Raw genomic sequence first — 24349 nt, 5'->3', positions numbered from 1 at the left:
GTAGGAACTTTCTTGGATATTTTAAGCTTAAAATGAGCCTTTCCATTCCAAGGACTGCTGGTCGTTTAGTCCCTGAGGTATTTTCTGGCAGTTTCCAAGATTAACTAGCCTACTGGACCTGAGGAGGTGATAAACCTGGAAGAGTTTTTAGATGTGAGACTAGTATGCGGTTATGGGATCAGAATCCCGCCACAAGTATTGCGGGCATATTTAAAAATATAATAAGCGTAAATCAAAAAATTTAAACCGTGAATCAGAACTTTAAACATAATTTAAGTGATATTGCGTAGCGTATGATAAATCATAGTTATGAGGTAGCAGCACACGCATTTACACAAATTCAGTCTTCACTCAGAGAACTTATAACAGATATAAGAAGTGTGTCTGACACTCAATAATGATATAATTATGGTCAATTATGTTCATAAATGTTTTAATAGTTTCCTACACACTAGTGTAGTACCATGCTCGTTGACATAATTCCTTGCATTGGAGCAAAATTCACAAAACTGACAAAACACATCGGTTCCCTGGTAACACTACGTTCAATTAGCACTTATTACTGATTTAATGCACTACTGTGAGAAAAGACGCTGCATCATGTGCTCGTCTAAATGAGTTAAGATTCGCATGTCATTATCATTGTCACGAGCTAGCAACATCATCACATTTACAACACTACAGTATTTATTTCTAAATACACAGCCAACAATATTAAATAACTTAATAAAGTGACTGTAAACTATAGCACCGCTGACTAAACCCAGCTAACGGGACACATGTATGTTAACTAATCGGACTATATGGTGGAATCGGACATCAAATTACTTGGTAAACCTGGCAGAGCATATTCATAACAGAAGTGTATCTGACACTCAGTAACGATATTATTAAGTTCAATTTCCTGTGGAGTTGTCCGGGATTTGCAGATGACGGTTATAGTCCACCTCCAAGGATATGCCGCGAGTCGCGAATGAAGTGACGTCAACACCATCTTCGTCTGATTGGCTAGAGGAGGAGCTGTCAATCTAGAACTAGTGGACCAATGGTGACGCAAAATACTTTTTTTGATTTACGCTTATTATATTTTTAAATATGCCCGCAATACTTGTGGCGGGATTCTGATCCCATAGGCGGTGACTAACGTTGTGCAAATGGAGTGAGTCCAGGACACGTCACGTTTATAACCATGCCATGCCCATAGCACAAGGGCTGGTATAGCGGAAGAGAAGGAGCGGAGGTCCTTAACCAAAGCTGTTTTAAAAGCATCGAAGAAGAACTGCGTATAAATAATGAAATCATTTAAATTTTACTTTTAAAGTCACCCTAAGGCTCTGAGTATAGAATGCATCCTTCAGGTTTGAAGCTGTCGTAGACTGGTGTTGATGCTAACATGGCTTTCATGCGTTTGTTCATTCAGCCGAACATCAGCGCAACATCATAAAAATGGTAAGTTGCATCACATGTTGTCATTAAGTAGTTGTGTAGGGTGTGAGAATAAAACCAAAGATCCGAAGAAAATTAAGCTTGTAAAATGATGTTGACTCATTTTTATGTACAAATACGCGAGTTTTGAAGAATCAAGTGAACTGCAATTGCTTCAAGATGGCAAAGAACACTTCCCGCGTTAAATCAAAATGTTGTTATAGTGTACATCAAATAACCAGCACACCGTCTGTCTGTTATTGATGTTATTGTAATATTTACAGGAAGCATTTCAGTAGCACTCGGGTGGCGATTGGCGCTTCTAGAAATTTCGAATTCTCCGTGGGTCTTTGGATGACGTGCTTTGTTTTCCTGTCATTGAAAGGTAAAATTCCACGCGTGTCCGACAATTCTCACGTTAGTTCTGGGTGGACCCGTTTTAAAACTGACAAGATGTCAAGCGGGAGTGGCAGTAAATGTTAACTGTCTTGATGCGGGTAGATTAGGTCACCTATAGCGTTGAATGAATGGATGGATGGATGGTGTAAATGTCTTAATTATATTTATCTTATTCAGATCGTATTAATTTGTCCTTGTTATTCTTCAGATTAAGCGTTGTATGTGTGTATCTATCTAAAAACGTATTCGTTGACGTTGTTTACAACAGTACAATTGAGACTGTAGTGGAAAATTTTCTCTTTGCCCAGTGCCCACCCCTCCTCCTCCGCCAAGTCTATCTTTTTCTTAGCCAACTGGATCATCGATGAGGATATTAACCCAGTCAGGCTCTTGTCACTAAAATTAACTCTTATGCAGCTGTTTGTAGGCTCTTTGTTATGTGTTTCATTCGGAGAGATGATTTATGCTCAGTTATAGCACTGATCATGATGGTGATGAGAAAGTAAATCCAGATAACATCAGCGTATGTCATTTAAGAGGAGTTTGTTCTGGTGTGACTTTGTTACAAAAATAAGGCAGAAATGTAATGTCTTAACTAAAGTACCTCAAGGCCTGTTGTGTCTCTAGGCATGTGCACATGTATTGGAGAACTGGAAAAGCTGGAAAAGCGCAACTAGACACTTGAGAAAGTGTAGTTCAGATCTCTCACATTCACTCACTTGGTCATGTGAATGTAGAAAACCAAGACTGAGAAAAATGAAGACAGCGCAAAACAGAGCAATTATTGTGAAACAGAGCAATTTTGTTTTGAAAGGGGTTGGCCATCTAAGTCCCATGTGGAGCTGTAATGTAGGAGAAACAGAGTTTGCATTGTATACTTGAGCATTAATCAAATACTTATGTGATATACATAGAAAAGGAGTTACAGAAGCCACTTCACCATTTGAACCAACAGGAGGCAGGAGGCAGTAGACTTTAATTATTAGAGTATGAGGGTTTGTTGTGATAGACATGACAAGTGTATTATTATTGCTTTATTTGATGTCTCTTGAGTGAAACTGTTTGGAATGTGTTTTCTTACTACAGTAAGGCCTTAAGCCTTTTGTTGAATTTTTCTGTGATTAAACGTTATGCAATACTCTGTCATGATTCGCAGGGAATTAGTGCTTTGGGTCTGAGCTTGTATAGTTTTCAGATGGCAGCGCAGAAGCAAAGGTGCTGATTTATGTTTCTGTAAGATATGCATAAAGTCAGCTGATGAACAACAACCAACTTTATTTAAAGTTTAAGTTTTCTTTGGGAAAAGTTTTTAAAGCCACAATGTATGTCACTGCTGGTTGTTAAAGTGATGGTTAACCCCAAAATACAATTCTGGCATCATTTACTCACAGTCTTGTCATTTCAAACCTGTAAGACTATATTTTGAGGAATGTTTGGGCCGTGACGATATATATCGCTATATACGTTAATTAGACATGTCTAGGTCGATTCTAAAATCTGTGTTTTATGCACGGCTCTTCCATTAACTACTGCTCTTTGATCAGTATGAAGTACTGCTCGATCTAAATTCACTACGAGATTGCATTTGAAAAAGCAACACTCGTCGAACATCATCTTTATAAATATATGTTATTGTCATGAAAATACTTAAAAAGGTTGGAAGAACAGTAATAGTAAATGAATATGGGCGTTTCCTGGAACTACGGCCGTTCCTAAAACTCGCATTCGATGCATCCTTGATATCGAGAACACATCCGGGTACTTTCATGCGTTCTCTGTTCTTGTGTTCTTGAGTATTGGAACCGAAATTTGACTGTTATTGATGACGTAGACCAATAACCCGAGGACACAAGATGGCTGAAGAACACATATTGAGAAAAGGCCTACGTGTGTAAATCGTTCTTCTACTGTGTCCCATATTCCGAGTTTCTGCGCGGGAGTGCCCTCTGGATTTTGTTTGTGGTGGCATTTCATCGTAATTCATTGAGAAACTGAGCATACAAATTACATGATATATCGTCCCACCCTAGTTGATAATTAAATCATGGCGGTACCCATTCACTTCTATTTTAGACACAAACCAGTGATTCAATGGGTACCACCGTGGTTGCCTTTACAACATTCTTCTAAATATCTTTTTTTTGTGTTCTGCAGACGAAAGAAAGTCATACAGATTTGAAATAACAAGAGGGTAAGTAAATGATGAAAGAATTTTTAATTTTGGGGTGAAGTTTAACTATTCTTTTAAGATGTTTTTTGTAGAATAGTGTTCTGGTCCTCAAAAGAAGACAAAGGGTTGTGAAAAATGAGAGATGCACACCTAAAACGTTGTTTGAGTATGCTATTCTAACATAGTTGAAATTCGATTTTTTTTTAATGTAAAGCATATAAGGTCATTTCTTCAGTATAACAACTGAAACAGTAATGCTATTTTCCCATTTTGTAGTAATAATGGTCAAGCTAATATCTTGAAGAATGGGGACAGGGATATTTGCCATCTATTCTTGACTCTAATGCATGATATGTCTGTCTCTCTTTCTTTCTGTGTTTGCTGTCTTTCAGGAATGTAAACTCTTGCCAATTCTAGACCAGAAGCCTGATACATCCTCCCAAAAATAACCTCTGTGCTTCATGAGAGCACCGTTGGATTACCATCAAATCGAACCAAATCACAAAAAATTAAATTTACCTGACACCTGGATGCCTCCGTTTCCTTCTATAAAGACAGCAAACCAAAGGAATAAGAGATTTCATGTGCATTGCTTGCTTCTATACAGATTTTAACCATTCTGTGCACTTTTCCGTTGGGCATTTACATTTTAAACTGTGAGAATAACCTAAAAATGTCAAAAATGGGACCAGCAATGGAGACAGCGGATATCGCAGTTGTTGCACTTTATTTTGTCCTTGTGCTTGCAATTGGTCTCCTTGCCACGTGGAAGGCAAACCGTAGCACTGTCAGCGGCTACTTCCTGGCAGGCCGAACTATGAATTGGGCAGTGATTGGCGCCTCGCTGTTTGTCAGCAACATTGGTAGCGAGCATTTCATTGGCCTTGCCGGATCTGGGGCAGCAAGTGGTTTCGCAGTGGGCGCCTGGGAGTTCAACGCCCTCTTGCTTCTGCAACTGCTGGGATGGGTATTTATCCCAGTTTATATTCACTGTGGAGTTTATACCATGCCCGAGTACCTTTACAAGCGTTACGGGGGTAAGCGGCTAAAGGTTTACTTTGCCGCTCTGTCTATTTTGCTCTACGTCTTTACCAAACTCTCAGTGGACTTGTATGCAGGCGCTCTGTTCATTCAGGAGTCGCTTGGTTGGAATCTGTACCTGTCAATCATATTGCTCATCACAATGACGGCCTTATTGACAGTGACCGGTGGACTGGTGGCAGTGATCTACACGGACACTCTACAAGCTGTGCTCATGATTTTTGGTGCGTTAACCCTTACTGTCATCAGTCTGATCAAAGTGGGTGGTTTGGAGGGTTTACGGGTAAAATACATGGAGGCAGTCCCAAACGTTACAGCCATACTGGCTAACAGCAACTTCACGTACACCAACTCTTGCCGGATCCATCCAAAGCCAGACTCCCTAAAGCTCCTACGAGGGCCGCTTGATGAGGACATCCCTTGGCCGGGATTCCTGTTGGGTCAGACACCTGCATCGATTTGGTATTGGTGTGCTGACCAGGTCATTGTACAGAGAGTGTTAGCGGCCAAGAATATTGCCCATGCCAAAGGCTCTACTCTTTTGGCAGGAATACTTAAGATCTTTCCCATGTTCATCATCGTCATTCCAGGAATGATTTCAAGAATACTGTTTCCCGATGAGATGGCATGTATCGGACCGGAGCACTGCATGGCTGTGTGCGGCAGTCAGGCTGGCTGTTCCAACATTGCCTACCCTCGACTAGTCATGAGCGTAATGCCGGTGGGTTTGCGAGGGCTGATGATGGCTGTAATGATCGCTGCCCTTATGAGTGACTTGGACTCAATTTTCAACAGCGCTAGCACCATTTTCACTTTAGACATTTATAAAATGGTGCGCATGCGTGCCTCACCCCATGAGCTGCTGGTGGTTGGAAGGCTGTTCGTGGTGTTCATGGTGATTTTTAGCATTGCTTGGGTGCCTGTTATAATTGAGATGCAAGGCGGTCAGATGTACCTCTACATTCAGGAGATGGCAGGATACCTCACACCTCCCATCGCAGCTCTGTTTCTACTTGGAGTCTTCTGGAAGCGTTGTAATGAGACTGGAGCATTTTGGGGTGGCATGACTGGGTTCATCTTGGGGACCACTCGACTCCTTCTTGGCTTCATATATCGTGAGCCAAAATGTGACCAGCCGGATGAGCGACCAGCTTTCATCACACACGTTCATTATATGTACATTGCTGCTGGGCTGTTTTGGATTTCTGGCCTGGTGGCTGTGGTTGTCAGTTTATGCACACCACCCCCAGAAAATAACAAAATCCAGCGTACTACACTCTGGGGCTTACGGAGACTTAAACAATGTATTGTAACTGAACGAAAGGAAATGTACAAACTCAACGGTAATAGTGATTTTCGGAAAGATGTGCCAGAGGATGTCCAGAATGAGAGATGTCTTGATGGGGCTGACTCAAAACTTCTCACGACCACCCATTGTGACCAAGATCCCATGACTCCCAGCACAGAGGCATCCACGCCAATGGAACTATACAGAAATGGTCACGCAGAGCTTATGAATCAAAACGATAAAGACAAGTACGATGAAGAGAATTGCCCGCAAGTATTTGACTGGATTTGCGGGCACAAGGAGAATACGTCTGTCCAACCCAAAACCATTGAGGAAGATGAAGAAACTGTCCGTAAAATGCTTTATGAACCCCCCAAGATCAAACTGTTACTTAACTCGGGCCTGGTATTGGTCTGCTCACTGGGTATCTTTATGTTTGTGTATTTCTCTTTGTAATGTGCTGATCTTGCCGGTTAAAGTCACCTGTGTAAAGGACAGCACATGTGGGGGAAATGCAGTTATTTTCTTTTAATAAGATTGCTTTAAGATCGCAGTCCTTTAACTGAAACTAGCAATTTTGATGCATCAAGTAATTATCCAAGACTCACTCTTATTGTAGTACTTAAATTTAAGTGTGCGTTAAGGTTGTCCTATTGTATATGCATTTGCAGTTGTAAAACAGCTTCTAAAACTTGACATCACTGGTAGATTGTCCTGTATGTTTTAAATGGATAGAATTTTGAGATCATTTTGGTGAAAAGAAAAAACAATGATTTTGATAAAAGTTAGAATTAAAAGAAAACATTATTGCTTGTTTAAAAAGATGCCATTTCACTGTGGTGTTGTGCTGTCTATCTAAACCTGGGATAAATTTCTCTGAATATTTACAGTAAGTCAGTCTGTTGTTGGCGAGTTTAATGGTAACTGTTTGTATTTTACTGTATTTAAATTTACTTGCACCTGGGGCTACTTCATTGGGCAGATGTGACAAAAAATATTGAACATATTGAACATATAAAAAGAACAAAAAAGTTCCTTTTTGTGCAAGGGTAAATGAGAGTAGTTTGTGAAAATTTTCCCTAAAATAATTTATTCTTACAACACCGCTCTTATAAGCAGAATTGATATCTGCCACAGGAAAACTAGAAACTCAATTCTGTCATGTAATGTTGAAATCTGAATATTTCAAGCGGAAACATGTTACGATATCCCAAAACAAGTCGAATGGGATGTCAAATTTTCATTGCTGCGCAAAATAGTATCTTGTTCTTCTAGAAGAAGAATTTGATTGTAGCTGCAGTAACAAGCATTGCTTGTTGTTCTGCTGTTGAATGCACTGTTTGTTTAGACAAAGGGGAACTAGTGGTCGGCCTTATATTGAAATTGACCGTGGTGTTTTTTTAGACAAAGGTAACTTATTTTTCTAAGCACAAGTTTGCTTAATGTTGTATTAATGCATTCATATCCAAGCACTTTATTTTGTTAATAGTAACCCAAAGGTGAAAGTGAAATCTACATTCCCATCTAAAAGACACTTAAAAAACTGATCGCGAAAGAAAGACTTTTTAGTTAGTTATGGTTCTTGTGAATGTCTTTAATATCATTCAAATTCAATATGTAGTTGACCAATCAATTGATTGGTTCATACCTTATTTGTTTGTTTTTACTTACTTTGGGAAATCTCTTTTGACTGAAACAGCAGTGGACCTGCACATTTGAGTTAAGGAGCTAGACTATTGCTTTAGCTTTAATAAATGTACCTAAATATAGTTTTACAGAAGATGGATTCTCATAAAGCAAAGTGAATCTGGTTAATGTTCCAAACCGGACCTAATTTCCTTTGTAACAAAATAAAGGTTGCTGTTAATCAAATATTTTTCTTATATTTGTGCACATGACTTTAAGAACATATTTTATATGAATGCCGTTCTGTGTTTCTTTTGAAGAACATACAACCTTGGAGTGTGGAAACGATTGTTGGTTTTGGATTAACCACATATTTTCAAATCAAACCAACAGCCGCAAAGGTTTTAAATATTTATTAATGGGTTTTACATGTTAAATGAAGAGTTAAGTCTTTTTGGTTGTATTTGAAGGGTACTGTTATATTGTTTGTTTTGATCATATTATTCCTTTAAATTTTTATATTCCTTAACATTGTCTTCAGGTACAACAAAGGGAAATGACTTGTTCTTCTTGTGTGACTTGTTTGTACATTTTTAAGATTCCTAGTGTTGTTAAAATCCACCTGATGTATCGGGCTCAAAATCTGACCTTATCAGAAATGTGACTTGGAAATTTTTGATACTTTTAGTATCAAAAGTTGCAGATAAATAAATCGATATTCATTTGAAAAGGACACGCTGTGAGTTTTTTTATTAGACCTGTGTTATGAGAATAGTTTACTGAATATTTTTATTTTATTTATTTAAATAATACATTTATTTATATATCTTTAACATTAATATATAGATGTCATATTTCAAACACCACTGTCATTAAATCAAACAAATATTTAACTTACTATTAAATAATTCATCAAAAATGTTGCCATCATCATGTACTGTGTAAAAGTCAACAATTTGATATTCCATCAACTATATAAAGACAATAAACTCATTCGCAATGAGAATCATTCTTCTTTCCATATATACTTTTTTTAGGGAAGAACAAAATATACTGAAGGTCTTATACTACAAACAAAACAGACAACCTGTGACTGACTACTACAAATAATATGTGCAGTATCTTTTTCTCTTTTCACACTATACCTTTTTACCCATTTTTCTCTCTCTCGCTCTCTCTCTCTCTCTATCTCTCTCTCTCACTCTCTATCATGACAGTTCTTTCCTGCACAGTAGTTTTCCACTGACAACTGCTTTGTGATTTTGCATTTAGATGTATGATAGGAATGGCAATGACAGAATGGAAAGCTTTCCCAAGGAGGGTGTGACCTTGGGTGTAGGTGAATCATTGTTTTGAACTAACATCCAATTCCACACCTTTGTTTGGCAATGAAGTGCTATAGGGTTAGCGGGGTATTGGTGACAAACAAGCAAGATGTTCCAAGAATCCATGAGTGAGAAATAAGGAATGTGTTATGACTAAAATACAACACGACCATTAGTCTAAACATAGCATACAGTCTGACTTTTCCCTCAAAACTGTGCTAATCCTGTAAATCCTGTAAATAAAGGAAATTTGGTGTTAAACCTCTTGTGTATTTATTCTGCAAACCATAAGTAACATGGAATAGGTATTTGGGGTTCTTTTTGTACACCATTGGAGATTTTTAACTTAAAACAAATAATATGCCTTTCTTGTAATATAAGTAGTTTTATTTATAGCAGACTTTAGTATGATCAAGTCAAACACAGCTGCAGAAATCTTACTTTACACAATGTCAAGAAAATGGTAAAGTTAAATGTATAATGATATAAAGTTCACATTTTAATAACTAATAGTATCATTAACTGTAAAGGAGATTTTCACACCAAACATGACAGAAATCACAAAATTATGTGAAGTGAGTGCTGTTGGGTTACCCTAAAATGATGTCCCTTCCTGGAGCTTGATGTCATCAAAGGGACAGTTCGCCCAAAAATGAACCCTCATGTAGTTCCAGACTCTTTCTTCTGCAGAGCACAACAGAAAATATTGAGAAAACGTTGGTAACCGAACAACACTGGGAACATTGACTTCCTTAATATATACAAAAAAACAAACATTTCTCAAAATTTCGTCTTTTGAGTTTCACAGAAGAAAGAGTCATATACAGGGCACCGCATGAGAATAAATAAATGGTGAGAAAATGTTTCTTTTTGGGCAAGCTATCCATTTAAGGAACTTGCTTTTGTCAGGTATTTTGTCGCTTATATTTCAAAAGAGCAACAGGATAAAGACATAATATGGAGGACATGAAACACCTATAAAATACATCATAATTTAAACAATATTCCCAACAAATTATGTTTGAAACAAACATGAACAGTGAATAAAAACTGTCATTGAAAATGTTCAATATGTTATCCCGTATGTTAAGACAAGAATGACAGCAACATGGAAATGTACTACGTAAGATGACAGATCTGTTTATAGTAAATGTCAGAAACACATGCAACAGCTCTGTACAGGGGCACAGTGATACAATTTAAGATAAGTGCTTAACCAGCCGGTGGCTTGCAGAGGGGACTGCGTCCATTCAGCACAAGCTATTTGCCATCTTCAGTGCCTCTTAGCTTAACAGGATCTCATCAGATACAGAGCTCAAACTGTTCTGTGTAAACTAATTCCTGTTCAGTTGGTCCTGTTTGTTATGTTACTGTGGCTGCTTCTTTTAATCTATTTCCTTCTGGGGCTGGTGCTTCTATCTCAGGCAGTGGAAAAGTACTGGCAGTCAAAACAGTACCGTAGGCTGCTCTTTGTTCATTGTTTGCTTGAGCAACAATAATGAACAACTTTTGTATTTCAACATCAATTAGAAGTCTATATTTACATTGACATCAGAAATAAACATATTTCTCAATCATAGCAGTGGGAACTCGATTCACAGAATATATTTATATATATATAGAGAGTATATTATTTTATTTTATGATTGGTATAAAGTTAATTAGCTGTCATGGGAAGCAAACTATAATGCATAACTTTGTTTAACAAATTATTGCAAACCTTATTTCCTTCAGGTTATTTTAATTTGCAAATGAAATTCGGAGAAGCTTCGATGTACACCAATGATTCACCATTAAATTCAAATCACAACCCCATATTTGATTATGAGATTATTCTTACATAATGGCACATCTCTCAAGGATTTTCAAAAACATGTTATACTTGTATGTTTTGTTCATCATCTCTTAGATTCGCCTCCCTATAACCCAAAGTTATACGTTTTGTCCTAAGTGTTTAGAAAATCACATGCCTTTTGCTTGACCTGACATTTTAATCTCTCATTCTTACACTCTTTAACAAGATAAAGTTAACTGGCTTGTTGTCACTCTTTCCATTGCTCATAATGTTTTATGAATAAAATATTTTGGATAACAATGTCTGCTAAATTATTGTAATATATGTAACTGCTCAAAAGAGGTGAATGTGAAGCACTCTTTAAACTAGCAAGCCATGTCTCACAAACAAATTAATGGTATGTTAACAATGGATGTTCTCTGCTCTACGAGGTCGTGTTAAAGCATTCTGGTGCCATCCTTTACAAGTTACCATGACAACTAGTCAAGAGAAAAAGCTTGCGTCTGACATGCTAGTTGTGGGGGTCATGAACAACGGATGCATCTGTAGGTGAGATGTAGGTGAATACATTTTTTAAGTCAGTTTAGTATGATTTAAATTTAATTTAACGCATCATATTGTTTGTTTTGTGTAAATATTGTCTTATGGCACACACTGCTTGGATGTATGTCAAATGTTGCAAAACACTGCAGCATTGTCTTTTGTTCTGTAAGGACTGTATACAAATGACAATAAACCTGAATTTGAATAGTAATTTATAATCTTGTTGTGGTTGTCTGTTAAAGGAATACTTCATTTAAAAATTCATCATTTATTCACTCTTATGTCTTTAAAATCTTAATATGACTCATAAGAAAAAGAAAGTTTGTGGAAATCGAAGGGAACCAGTGTTGTTTGGTTACCAATATTATTTTAAATATCTTTTTTTTTTGCTGTGGAGAAGATACAGGTTGGTAAGGACATGTAAGTGAATAAATATTAACTCGCTTTAGGCCACAAAACTAAATAGAACAACATGAATAGATTTCTCAGTACAATACATAAGGACTCGCCCTATTCAAGCTAGATAAAGTAGTAATATAAACCTGTCAAAAGCAATAACTAGTGCAGAGACATTAAAAAATGCATTGTTGTATATCTCATATATCTCATATCATCCTGTTGCCAAGCACAACCCACAGTAAAACACACAGATGCCACACAATCACAAAATTCTATAAAGACGTCCAATAAAGTTCTCAGGTCTCACTGTTAAGATCAAGAGAGCACCAAATTTAACATATAACACATGGAATGTGTCTTCACTGCATAAAACAAATGCTTTATATTCTGAAACTATCGAACCTTTACTCAACATATTAATTTACTACTTAGATGACATTAATTGGAGGATTTTTGCATCATTATATCCACTTGCTTGCATAACTGACTCCATGTTCACTCCACGACCAGTCATTTGCATAAGATGTCCTTTGGCTTTTGTGTTTCTGCTCCAATAACTTTACGCTTCACATCCCTCAGGTCTGTTTATTGTGTTACGTATTACATTGCCCTTTTGATTTTAATCATTAGCAGTTCCTTCTAAGATCTAAGAATAACACTATATTTTTATGTGTTTTACAGAAGAAAGTAAGTCACACAGGTTTAAAATGTTATGAAGATTGCATGGTTTTGTCAAATTGCCGGTAAACACATGTTTAGTATTATCATGTTATCATTCTTTCTGCCCTGTTGATGAGCTTTGGAGGGTTTAACACATATCCATTAATGTTGTTAATTCCAGAAATAAAAGAGAGCACGACATTTTAATAACACTTTTTGCACATTCTTTTAAAAAAGACATGAAGGGAGGAGGGTGAGAGAGCGAATAACAGGATCGGAAAGACAAGGAGGATCGTATTAGCAGAGAAAAGGAATACATGGAGTGCTATGTTGTTTTTGTAATCCTATAAGAATTTTATTATTTCTTCTCTTGGTTAACCCCCCTCCCAAATGCAAAGTCTCCAACTTTGCCTCTTCGTAACCTCAGAACTGAATAAACAATTTAAAAAAATAAAATATACTATCTGTTTCTGCTCTAATAACTTTGATGTTACGCACCACACAACCCTCGGGTCCCTTTATTGTGTAACGTATTACATTATCCTTTTGATTCTAAAATCCCTTCAAGATCTGTGGCCCTCACAATGCCACTTTCTTGACATATACTTTCACACCTTGACTGTGATCCAAATAAATCTTCTTGATCAGTCTTTAAAAGAGAGAAAAAGGGAGATATATAGAAATGATGCAGGTTCTAAAACATCTAACCATGTTTACATTCTACTGACTTTCTCAACATTTAATGTGCTTGTGGAAAGTCAAAAAAGTCCATCACCTTTATTCTATATTTTCTCTCTCTTGCTTAAACAACCGTTAGCTGTCGGAGCCCTTTTTGAGCCTACACACGAGAATGAATGCTGGAACTAAAATGGCGGTAACTCATGAATTCTTTGGAATACAGACTTACGGTTGGTCCCGTTTGAAAAAAGAAATGCAACATCAAAAAAATCACACACACAAACATTTTTTAAGGTATGTTGTTAGGTTAATTGTAAAAAATAAATAAAAAAGTTTATGATTTTCTTTGATTAAGAAATACATAAAAAAATACGGGTCGCAAAAGGATAACAAAAAATCTATACACACTCATTATAAAAAGGAATCAATTACTCTCCCTACATATATAGTTTTTAAAAACACCAAAGAAATCTGTATTCTAGAGTCTTAGACCTTTCTAATGATATATAGTTTGTCATGATTCGATAAGAAATAACATGCACAATATTGACTCAAACTTAGGTGTCCCGTATACGGAACGGGTGACAGTTAACAGGCTACTTCCTCGGACTTTGCTATGTCCTTCAACTCCTAAAGGAATAACATCATTCCATATCTTATACTGATATTATACAGTAAAACATGTTTTTATCAAAATTTCTAAAATTCCCCAGCATTTCACAGCAGTGTGTCAATCCAACAATGTGCTTCTGTGTTTAATTAATGGTGAAGTGTGCTAAATTGCTTTAAATGTCACTGTGCATGTTTATCTTGGCTCTTCACCTTAGATGTCTCCATTGTGGTTTGCACTATGAAATGCAGAACTATTCTAGACAAGATATATAAAAATATTTCAGTGTTCTCATAAAGCAGATGATTTAATGAGGTTACAATGTGGAATGAGTCATACCAGAATGACTTGTTTCAACATATACTGCGTTCACAAATGTTGTAACAGGGTGTAAAACAAACAGTCTTTTTTCTTCCTTTCTTATTAAAAAATATGGCTCAGGATCAAAACAGTCACTCATACTTAGAAGTAGGTTAGGCTGTCAACAACATGTTTCACTAGTTCTTTTTAAGTGTGATATTCAACGAAAAGTCATGTCAATACATATAATTGCATGCCCGCAAGGTTTGCCCATTGTATGATAAATCTGTAATATAATGTTTGCATACTAACTGATCTTAACTTGTAAAAGACAACCGTAGACCCATCTTAAAAAACTGCTTTATCTAACTAAAAATGTATTTCAAATCTCAGACAGGTTGCCCATGTTAATTTCATTTCTTCTTTGTTCGAGTGAGTGGTAAACATACGCCACCTGGTGGTTGAGTGAGTCTCTTCATCTTAAACGAAGAGTTAACTGGGTTGCTCTTCATTCAAGAGAAAATTAAGAAACAAACTAAAAGTACAAACTAAACGTTACCAATATCATTATATGATGATCGTATGATGATAAGAAAAGTCAGTGTTGTGTTTAAGAATCATTGACTTTCAAGTGTATTCTAGAACAGCATTGATGCCCTTGAAAGTATTTTATTTTCAGACAAAGGAGCTGATATGAAGTGGTAATAACTGAATACATAATCATACGTAGGCAAACACTGTTTAGGCAAACACAAAGTAAAGGAACTATTGCAAGGCTGGAGCATAAGTTGTGCATCAGTGGGAGAGGAAAGACGTTTTCTTCTTAAAAACAAGACTTAAAATCACGTAAGTTCAAGGTTACTCAACAATTACAAATTAAAAGTCTTTGTTGTTTGTTATGCCGAGTGAAAATGAGTTTGGGTTGTGCATAGTAGCAAATGACTAACAAATCTATACCAGCTGTACTTTGACTAGAGAATTTTAACTTTATTAATTTGATATCTATTGATTTACTTGTTTCTCTACTAAAAAGTAGGCTTTTATCAAATAAAACTATAATATTAATATAAATTATATTTTTTTATATACGTTATATTATCATACTATTTTTTATACTATAGGAATTATATCAAATTAAACTAGGATCAGTTTACCAGAGTGTACACATTTATGCATATTGTCCAAAACAATTTACATGTGTGTTTAGATTAGCACTGATTTATGGTAGTAAGCACTGGATAAACTCTCACAGATAGACATTAATGTCAGTTTATGTGTATAAAGATATAATCAATCCCTCTGCATAACACTTTCCTAATATGGCTTAGGTGTCTACCTTTGTTTACATACACTCTTAAAAAGGGGCTACAAAGGGTTCTTTACTACAATACCACTTATAAATCCTCGATACCAAAAACAATTCACTCGAAGGTTCTTATTAATCCTACCGCACTTTTTACAATCTTAAGAATCATGTGTCAAACAAAAGCATTCTTCAGATGTTCTTAATGGAACCATTCAGCTAAAAATGGTTCTTCTACACTATGAAGCACATTGTAATATATTTTAGCGCTACACAAGCATATGCTGTAAATTATCCTCACTGGACTCACTAATCCGCTTATTCCAAATGATTCAGATGACAATGGACACAAATCTGACCCTCCACCTGCAGGATTCCCTCACAAACGCTCTGAGTAATTTCCTTGAGAGTTGGAGGCTCAATGTCACTCAGTCTCAGCAGGAGCTAAACCAACGTGTCGCTGAAGAAAACGTCCGCAACGTCATCTGGTATCTGGTTGTGATGATTGGGATCTTCAGTTTCATTGTTGTGTCCGTCCTGGTAAGCACGGTGAGGTCCAAGAGAAGGGAGCACGACAATGATCCCTACCACAAGTACATCGAGGGAGACTGGACTTCTCAGACCAATGCACATTTTCAGAGTTTTGTGATTGCTAACCTCAACAACTCGACATCCCTGGATTAACTTCTGATTCACGTGGCTCTTTAACGAATATTAACCACTTGATTTTGGAGATTTTAAATGTTTTTAATTTATGTCATTTAATTTGTTATCTATAATAAAACAAATATTGATTCAGTTGGTTTAGTTTAGTGTATTCCTCTGCTTGTTAGAGGTCCTTTTCACTCCTTTTTTAAGTCATCTGTTAAAGTGATAGTTCACCCCAAATAAAAACTGTTTCATCATCTACTGACCCTCTCCAATTTCAAACCTGTATGACTTTCTTTCTTCTGCAGAACACAAAAGAAGACATTTTGAAGAATTTTAACAATCGATCAACAGGGGTACCCATTGATTTGTGTTGGTTTCATGTCCGCACAATAGAAGTCAGTGGGTAATGCCGTTGTTCGGTTACCATAGAACATTCTTCAAAATATCTTTTTTGTTTAAATGTGTAAAGAATCAGATGTGTTCATACATCTTTTTTGGTGAGTTTTACAATCTTTTTGAGATTGGACTGATTTTTGGAGTACCATGTTGATAGCAATTTGAATGGCATCCTTGAGACAGCTGATCCTAATTTGGTCATCAGTATTGCTGCAGTCATTGCTATGACAACAAACTCTATTTAAAGTTGCAGACTTAAACACCAATGTTAAACAGCTTGATTCAAACATGCAAGACTGGAAACAGAAAATTGTAAGATGTGTCGTCCATTCCATTCCATTCCATTCTATTCTATTCTATTCTATTTTGAATTAAAAAAGCAATATGATGTAACATTTTCGCAGTGATCCAATAACTTAATGTAGTTTTAAAAAGATTTATTGTGTCTCTCACATAAGTTAGTGTGCAAACAGCACAATGCCAGTGTAAATGTAAGATAAATGGTCGAATGATTTCTCCCAATCATTATGTATACCATAAGAAAACCCTAATTTTACATAATTTATCTATACATACTTTTTACATATTTGCCAAGATTTTCCAAGATGTTTTTTTTACAAATTTACAAGAAAAGTTGGGGGAAAGTGCAATTTTACAGTGGAAAAAAACCTTTTTTCTTTTTTAACAAGATTTCTTGTAAAAAAGAAAACGGGAAAACATTTGAATACATATCCTCATATCCTGTAATTTTACAGGGGAAAAATATTTTACGGTATATTTCTGTTTCTCCAGCATTTTGCATTCGCTATGGTGCCACACTAACCGAATCTGCAGCAGAAGAAATCCACCCTTCTTTTAGAGCACTTCTATCTGCTCACTATCAAAGCACTGTGGGCATGTGGCGTGAGTCTGCTTCCACAAGGCTGCCAGGAACTTGATTTCAACAAATGAACATACAACTGAGTGGAAAAAAAACACTACCAAGTTGTGCGAGAGACAAATTGATTTTAAATGTCAGTCTGACAATTAACCTACACAAGAATAAATGTACACTGTCAGTAAACCTAGTGTAAACAAACCTGATTAAAAACAGACAGTGTACTCAAAAGTACACAAGTGTCCAGTTACAGATTGGAGTGGAGTCTTGATGTGAAATTTTCATATCATAATTTTCGGCTCTCAGCAACAAATGTCATTAGCCGTGGACTAATCAGCTTCCCAAAGTGCTCTTGCGCTAGCTGGGATATTTTTAGCCCTGAAACAACTGGGATCCTAAAAAAGGATTAGAGAAACACTGCTATGTAAGGTATCCTGCTCTCCCCCATCCTATTACCAGCACAATATACAAGCCACTTTTTGTCTCCGGTCAGGAGAGAAGGCGCCAGAGAGGGAAAAGCAGAGGGTTTTCCTGCAGAAAGTTACATTTCTGTAGGAGGGTTAGTTAAACCCTTAGAAAAAGAACATTGGAGGCCTGGCCTGTTTTGTAAATATTACCTTTTTTATTCGATTTCTAAACTTGTGTACTTTTACTATATCAAGGCTCTGATGGAACTGCTTGAATGATAAAACAGCCGAGGAGGCACAGCAAAGTGGAAGAGTTTTTTTTTTCTTTTTGGAAAGTATTTTTTGTAAAACATGCAGATCATCTGCCTCATGCTGCTGGGCTCTTTGGGACTGGCAACGCTGGCCATTGCTGAGAAGGGCCTCGAGTTCCCACGTTACGATGGCAAAGACCGTGTCCTGGACATAGATGAGAAGAATTACCGCAAAGCTCTGAAGAAATATGACATATTGTGTCTGTTACACCATGCTCCTGCGCCCACCTCAAAAGAGCTGCAGAAACAATTCCAAATGACTGAACTAGTGCTGGAGGTAAGACATAAAAGACTATGAAATAAATCAGGATGAACAATACGTTTATTATTTCTGAAAATGTTTTTTTTTAATCTATTAAAATTGTTTGTAATTTAAATTGTCATTAATGCATAGGAATATGTTTTTATGTATTTTAGAGGCTCAGTATGCCACCCTTAACATGCACTGACAATTCTCTGCCTTGTAAGGGATACATAAAGGAAAGCCCTTCAAATGCAATGGGCTTTATTACATCATCCCAATATGAAACAGTCATGCAAAATTGATTTAACTTATAAGATTTAGCGTTTGTCTGCAGCATAATGTATAGAAACATGAGCTCAACATTAAGGGCAAAATAACTCATCTGACTGACTTCACATCTTGATCCATTTGGATTAAAGCAGACTTCATTTATCACATGGGCTTTTAATATTTGACATACAAGCTTTGTATATAGGTCATTGGTTTGTTAAAGTACTATAAAACTCGGCCACTTCAACTAATCTTACATTATAATGAAAGTAGAACAGATATTTATAGAACAAGAACACATCTAAAATAGGTTTAACTTGGATTGAGGCTAAACGTATGTCAGGTAAAACAGCTTGATGTATATGAACAGCTGCATAACTTAAAGTATGCATTTCTCCCTAGAATCTTTTTGGGACAGGAGTGGTCACTGTGTCACACAAAAGGTCAAACAATCTGTCCTCTGAAATGTCTGAAACCAAACATGCTGTTTTACATCAATAATGTGTTTATTTGCAGTTAGCTGCTCAGGTCTTGGAGGAAAAAGACATCGGGTTTGGAATGGTCGACTCTCAAAAGGATGCCAAGGTGGCTAAGAAATTAGGTGAGGGAGACACGTTCTTAAACTGGATAATACAAAAAAGTAAAAATGGGGAATTGACAAATCCACAAAACATAGGCTAATATGGTCTAAAACCTGAATCCTCTTAAAAATAATAAAAAACTCCTTCTTCTTTCTGTCGTCCATTACCTGTGTGAGTTTCTTCTTTAGCCCCCTTTGACTTACATTAGAAGGACACAAAACCACTGAGACATTTCTTAAAATATCTTCTTTTGTGTTATACAGAGTCATACTAGTTTGAAACAACAAGAAAGTGAATCAATTCATAATTTATTTTAGGGTGAACTATCCCTTTAATCAAACTAAATATACATTTTTGAATACATCAAGTTAAAATAACATTACAGATGAATCTCTGTTTCAGTACATACTTACTCAACGTGCTGTAATACGCTGTTTTAGGTTTGCATGAGGAGGGAAGCATCTATATTTTCAAAGAAGACCGTGTGATTGAATTTGATGGCCTGCTCTCTGCAGACACAATTGTGGAGTTCCTCCTGGATGTAAGGATCTTGCTTTTGTCATAAATCAACAAAGACATCAATTTGTTTTGATACCGTTTCTGTGTTATGTCTTCATAACCTTTCTTCAATCCATTCCACGCCTCAGCTGTTGGATGATCCAGTCGAGATCATTGATAATACCCTGGAGCTACGAGCATTTGACCGTATGGAAGAAGAAATCAAACTCATTGGCTTCTTCAAGAGTCAGGACTCTGAACGTGAGTGTGTGTTTCCATACTTACAGCCAGGAGGTGTCTGAAATCCTTCCAACATTGTACTGTACATGAGATAATTTTATCCTTCAGCTGCAGTTATCTGATCTTCACACCATCTAGACACACACAATTACATGTGTGGCGGGGTGAGTGGAAGAAGACACGGTTGTTGTAGGATGTATATAAAAAGTAGAATATATCATTATATATATAATGTCTATACTCAAACACACTGTAGAAAACAGGGTTGTTTGAAATGCACTGCCTTTAGTTGTAGAAACAAGCAAACAGCAAAAAATAAAATGAATTTTTTTCTTTTATCTGTTCCTCTCTTTGTTTCCCTAGATTATCTGGCTTTCCAAGAAGCAGCAGAACAGTTTCAGCCTTTAATCAAATTTTTTGCCACTTTTGAGAAATCGGTGAGTATAATGTCACCTTTATAGACATGTTGATCATTGTGCAGTTACAGAAACTATAATTTTCTTGAAAGTAAAATAAAATTATGAAAACCCATCCAATAATGGTAGAAGAATTACACATTTCTTTAGTATCAAGGTTATATTTAGACAGAATGTTCTTTACATTATGGATAATTTTATTATCCTACATAAGCTCCACTCCCTTCCCGTTCGAAACAATATGGTGGGTGAAAACATAACAAAGATGTCTTTACGTTTTCACTTCTTTTTCAAAGGAGGAAATGTATTTATGAAACGAGCTTTGAAGAGCATTTTGTCCATTTAGGGCTACTGTAGAAACAACATGGTGAATTCCATATAGCTCATTCTAATATAATAAAACATAACGCTTCATGCTATACATAACGCTATGTAAGGTCTTTATACACCTGTAAAGACATGTTAATGTATATTATATTGCATTTCTGTCAAAAGATCCTCCCAAATTGTTTTGCCTGTGAAGCAAAGTGCTCTTAAAGTTGCAAAGTTTTGTCAAATGCATAAAAATGAAGATGAGATGTTGTATCTAATAATATTTTAGGTTGCAAAAGAATTGACACTGAAGATGAATGAGGTGGACTTTTATGAGCCCTTTATGGAGGAACCAGTCACTATTCCTGACAAACCCCACTCAGAGGAAGAGCTGGTAGCCTTTATATCAGAGCACAGGAGGTAATATTTAAAGGACAATTAAAGGAATACAAATTCATGCTTTTTCATGCTTTATGCTTTTGGAAAACACAAAAAGTGTTTTCTTTTTCCACACAATGAAAGTAAACTGGTGACGCAACAAGCTTGAAAATTAGTAAATGTATTTAACAAAACATGATTTAAGAATTTCAAGACAGATAGATCTTACTCTACTGACAGTAGCTTTCAGTGACCAAATTAAATACCTCCACAGACCAACACTTAGAAAACTCAAGGCAGAGGACATGTTTGAGACCTGGGTGAGCAATATTACACTTGTTTTAAAATCTTCTTCAAAATTAATTTTTGATTTCGATCTGTAAGGGTTCATTTTGCAATACAAATATAGATTTGAAATCCACACACATAAAAAATCGTTTTCTTTCTTGAAGGAGGATGATTTAAATGGGATTCACATTGTAGCATTTGCAGAAGAGGAAGACATTGGTATGTGCAGCATTTTGTATTTGAAACCCCACAAATGCATCACATTTACATTCAAATAAATGTAGTTTGGTTTAAATTGGAATTTAATAATATAGTTTGCTTTCAGATGGTTTCGAGTTCCTGGAGATTTTGAAGGAGGTGGCAAGAGACAACACAAATAATCCAGAACTGAGTATTGTGTGGATTGACCCCGACAATTTTCCTTTGGTGAATAAATCTGGCTAGATTAGATTGATCATATATCAGTACTACTGTAGTCAATACGGTGAACAAAATAATTTTCATATGTACCCTTGATCATGTTTTTATCTTTTTATGTACAGCTAATTCCATACTGGGAGAAGATCTTCAAGGTTGACCTCTTTAGACCACAGATTGGTGTAGTCAATGTTACAGATGTAAGGGCAATAAACACACCTATAGATTTCAATTTTTAAGTTGTCCATCTAATGTTTAATGAATCATTCCTCTATTAAATTTTACAATATTATTAAATTATAATTATTCATAAAATGATGTGTCTGATAAATGCAAATTTATAACTTCTCTTTACTCTTTGACTCTTTACCTCTATTACAGGCAGACAGTGTGTGGCTGGACATACCTGATGATGAAGATTTGCCTTCATCCGAGGAGCTGGAAAACTGGATAGAAGATGTGCTCTCTGGAACAGTCAACACAGAGGATGATGATGATGATGACGACAACGATGATGACGACGACGATGATGACGACGACGATGATGACGACGATGATGATGACGACGATGATGATGACGATGATGAATGATTCATATACTGTGAAAACAGATGTAAACCTCAAACAAACAGAAATTGTTCTCTTTGCTAAGAGAAAACTATTTTTGGTTTAAACACTTCTGAAGTAAAAGAAGTTTGTACAGTGCATTCTTAGTGTTAAATGAAAATGGAACAAAATGGAAAGTAAAAAATCTTATTAAAATATAAATGCTTATAATATACTTAAACAATAATAATAAGAAAACATTTGCTGTATTTTAAGCAGCTCTAAACATAAACTTGCTAAAGGGATTAAATATTGCATTTTGTAATTTCTTTACTGGAATGATATTTTGTACATGTTCATTATTAAATTCCTTTGGTCACAATAAGACAACCATCCTAGATAAAGAAAAAAGCTTGTTACTAAATATGCAAGTGACAAGAATTAAGAATCATTCTTAACCCCAAATAAGGAGTCATGCAACTAAGCAAAATAGACAAATAAATCATGGATCTTTAAAAATAAGTTTTCTTTTTTGCCTTTAATTATACAGTTCAGGAGAGAGGGGACAGAAAGCCCACACTGCACACAAGGCCATCGGCTCTGACTCGTGGATCCTCTTTTAAACATTCAGAATTTTGGGATTCTGGGATTAACATATTTTCATTTTTCTTGAGCATTATTGTTTATTGTAAAATTCTACAGATTATTTCAGTTTTACCAACACTAACAAAAAGGTATATAGTACTATCATAATACTTTTGAAGCAGAATAAGCTCTTATGATCTCAGAAAGTTTAAAGCACAGGATTAAATTTGGGACAGTGGCCCTATAGGGAGGGCCCAAGATTACATAAAGTGATGCACCCTAAAGGGGCCTTACAGCAAAACAGTTTGAGAACCACTGGCTTAAAGCACAGATACAGTTGCTATGTTAACAAGGCTAGTCCTTTTAGCAGATGCAGAAATTGCATGTGTATCTGTTAAATACATTCTCATTTTATATTTTTATATTATTATATTTGTTATTATTAATGAAAGAAAAAACTGTTAGACATCTAAAGCTAGAATCGTTGTTATGGTTTATTTGTTTGGTGATTATTACAAGAAAGAGAAATGCTTCAAGTTAGTGTCCTCGAGCCAGTGATTTGTTGATGAGGGAAAAGGATGAGATGAGCCTTAAGAAGTCAAGCAGACAAGGAAATATCTGATATTGGCTAGAATGGCCAAACACAGGGAAGAAGTACTTAGCACAAACGTTTTATATAGCAAAAATAAATGTATATTTCATAAACATGTCTGTGCCAACATTAACTTGCATGCTGGAATGTGGGGTGGTGCAAATGTGGTGGTTATCACATCCATGATCAGTTTATGAATTTCGTTTCATGTTTCCTGCCAGCATTTCTAACAATACAGTACATTTTCACTATTAACAAGGGTGAATAAAGACAGAAACACTGCAGCTTTTCAGCTATAAAGTGATCAAGTTGGACAAAGAACACAAAATAAAGACCACGCAAATGGACTAAAAAACACTAAACAGAACCTTTACAGTCGTAGAGACAAGGGGCAAATAAGTGTGGTATTATAGAATACACAGTATTATTGAATTTTATATACATTTACATTAACAATACAAATAGCATATTAGAAGCAAATGCGCAAAACTGTGGTTTTGAATCAAAGGTAAAACAATTTATAATCTTTAGCTATTGCTTGTGATTAAGGTGTGGGAGCCTATGTATGCATTATAATGTCTGTTGTGACATCAATGAACACATTTTTTTTATAAAAATATCAGCACTTATTATTATTTTAACGAAATATACCACATGACAAATTTTTACTCCACAATGCATACAGTTTGCTTTATACATGCTTTTAATGATTTAAGATGAAAGTTCAGTAAATAAGAGCTGGAAGTTTAGAGCGGATGAAACGAGACCAATATAAAAT

The 24349-nt window shown here is 35.9% G+C and overlaps 1 protein-coding gene across 6 annotated transcripts; it reads left to right on the top strand.

Moving 5' to 3' along the window:
* Window positions 1–1142: 1142 nt before the first annotated feature.
* LOC130427955 (calsequestrin-2-like) lies at window positions 1143–22916 on the top strand. 6 transcript variants are annotated; one of them, XM_056755728.1, is made up of 13 exons: window positions 1143–1449; window positions 1710–1810; window positions 17402–18481; window positions 19235–19319; window positions 19740–19840; window positions 19947–20058; window positions 20401–20474; window positions 21055–21185; window positions 21418–21463; window positions 21596–21650; window positions 21757–21857; window positions 21974–22048; window positions 22230–22916. In XM_056755728.1, the coding sequence occupies exons 3-13, from the start codon at window positions 18245–18247 to the stop codon at window positions 22437–22439; spliced, it is 1227 nt and encodes a 408-aa protein (XP_056611706.1). In that variant the 5' UTR covers window positions 1143–1449; window positions 1710–1810; window positions 17402–18244; the 3' UTR covers window positions 22440–22916. The 6 variants fall into 6 exon arrangements, with proteins under 6 accessions (XP_056611706.1, XP_056611708.1, XP_056611702.1 ...); XM_056755730.1 differs by lacking the exon at window positions 1710–1810; XM_056755724.1 differs by lacking the exons at window positions 17402–18481; window positions 19235–19319; window positions 19740–19840; ... (6 more) ...; window positions 21974–22048; window positions 22230–22916 and adding exons at window positions 3979–4015; window positions 4387–8682 and having other exon boundaries at window positions 1152–1449.
* The last annotated feature ends 1433 nt before the right edge of the window (window positions 22917–24349 follow it).

Source organism: Triplophysa dalaica, chromosome 8 (assembly GCF_015846415.1).
Source record: "Triplophysa dalaica isolate WHDGS20190420 chromosome 8, ASM1584641v1, whole genome shotgun sequence".
Lineage (NCBI taxonomy): Eukaryota > Metazoa > Chordata > Actinopteri > Cypriniformes > Nemacheilidae > Triplophysa > Triplophysa dalaica.
This window is presented reverse-complemented; position numbering and strand designations above follow the sequence as displayed.

What these genes read in the sequence shown, in the direction of transcription:
- LOC130427955 (XM_056755727.1), top strand. Translation starts at nt 4,668, where the DNA reads ATGTCAAAAATGGGACCAGCAATGGAGACAGCGGATATCGCAGTTGTT.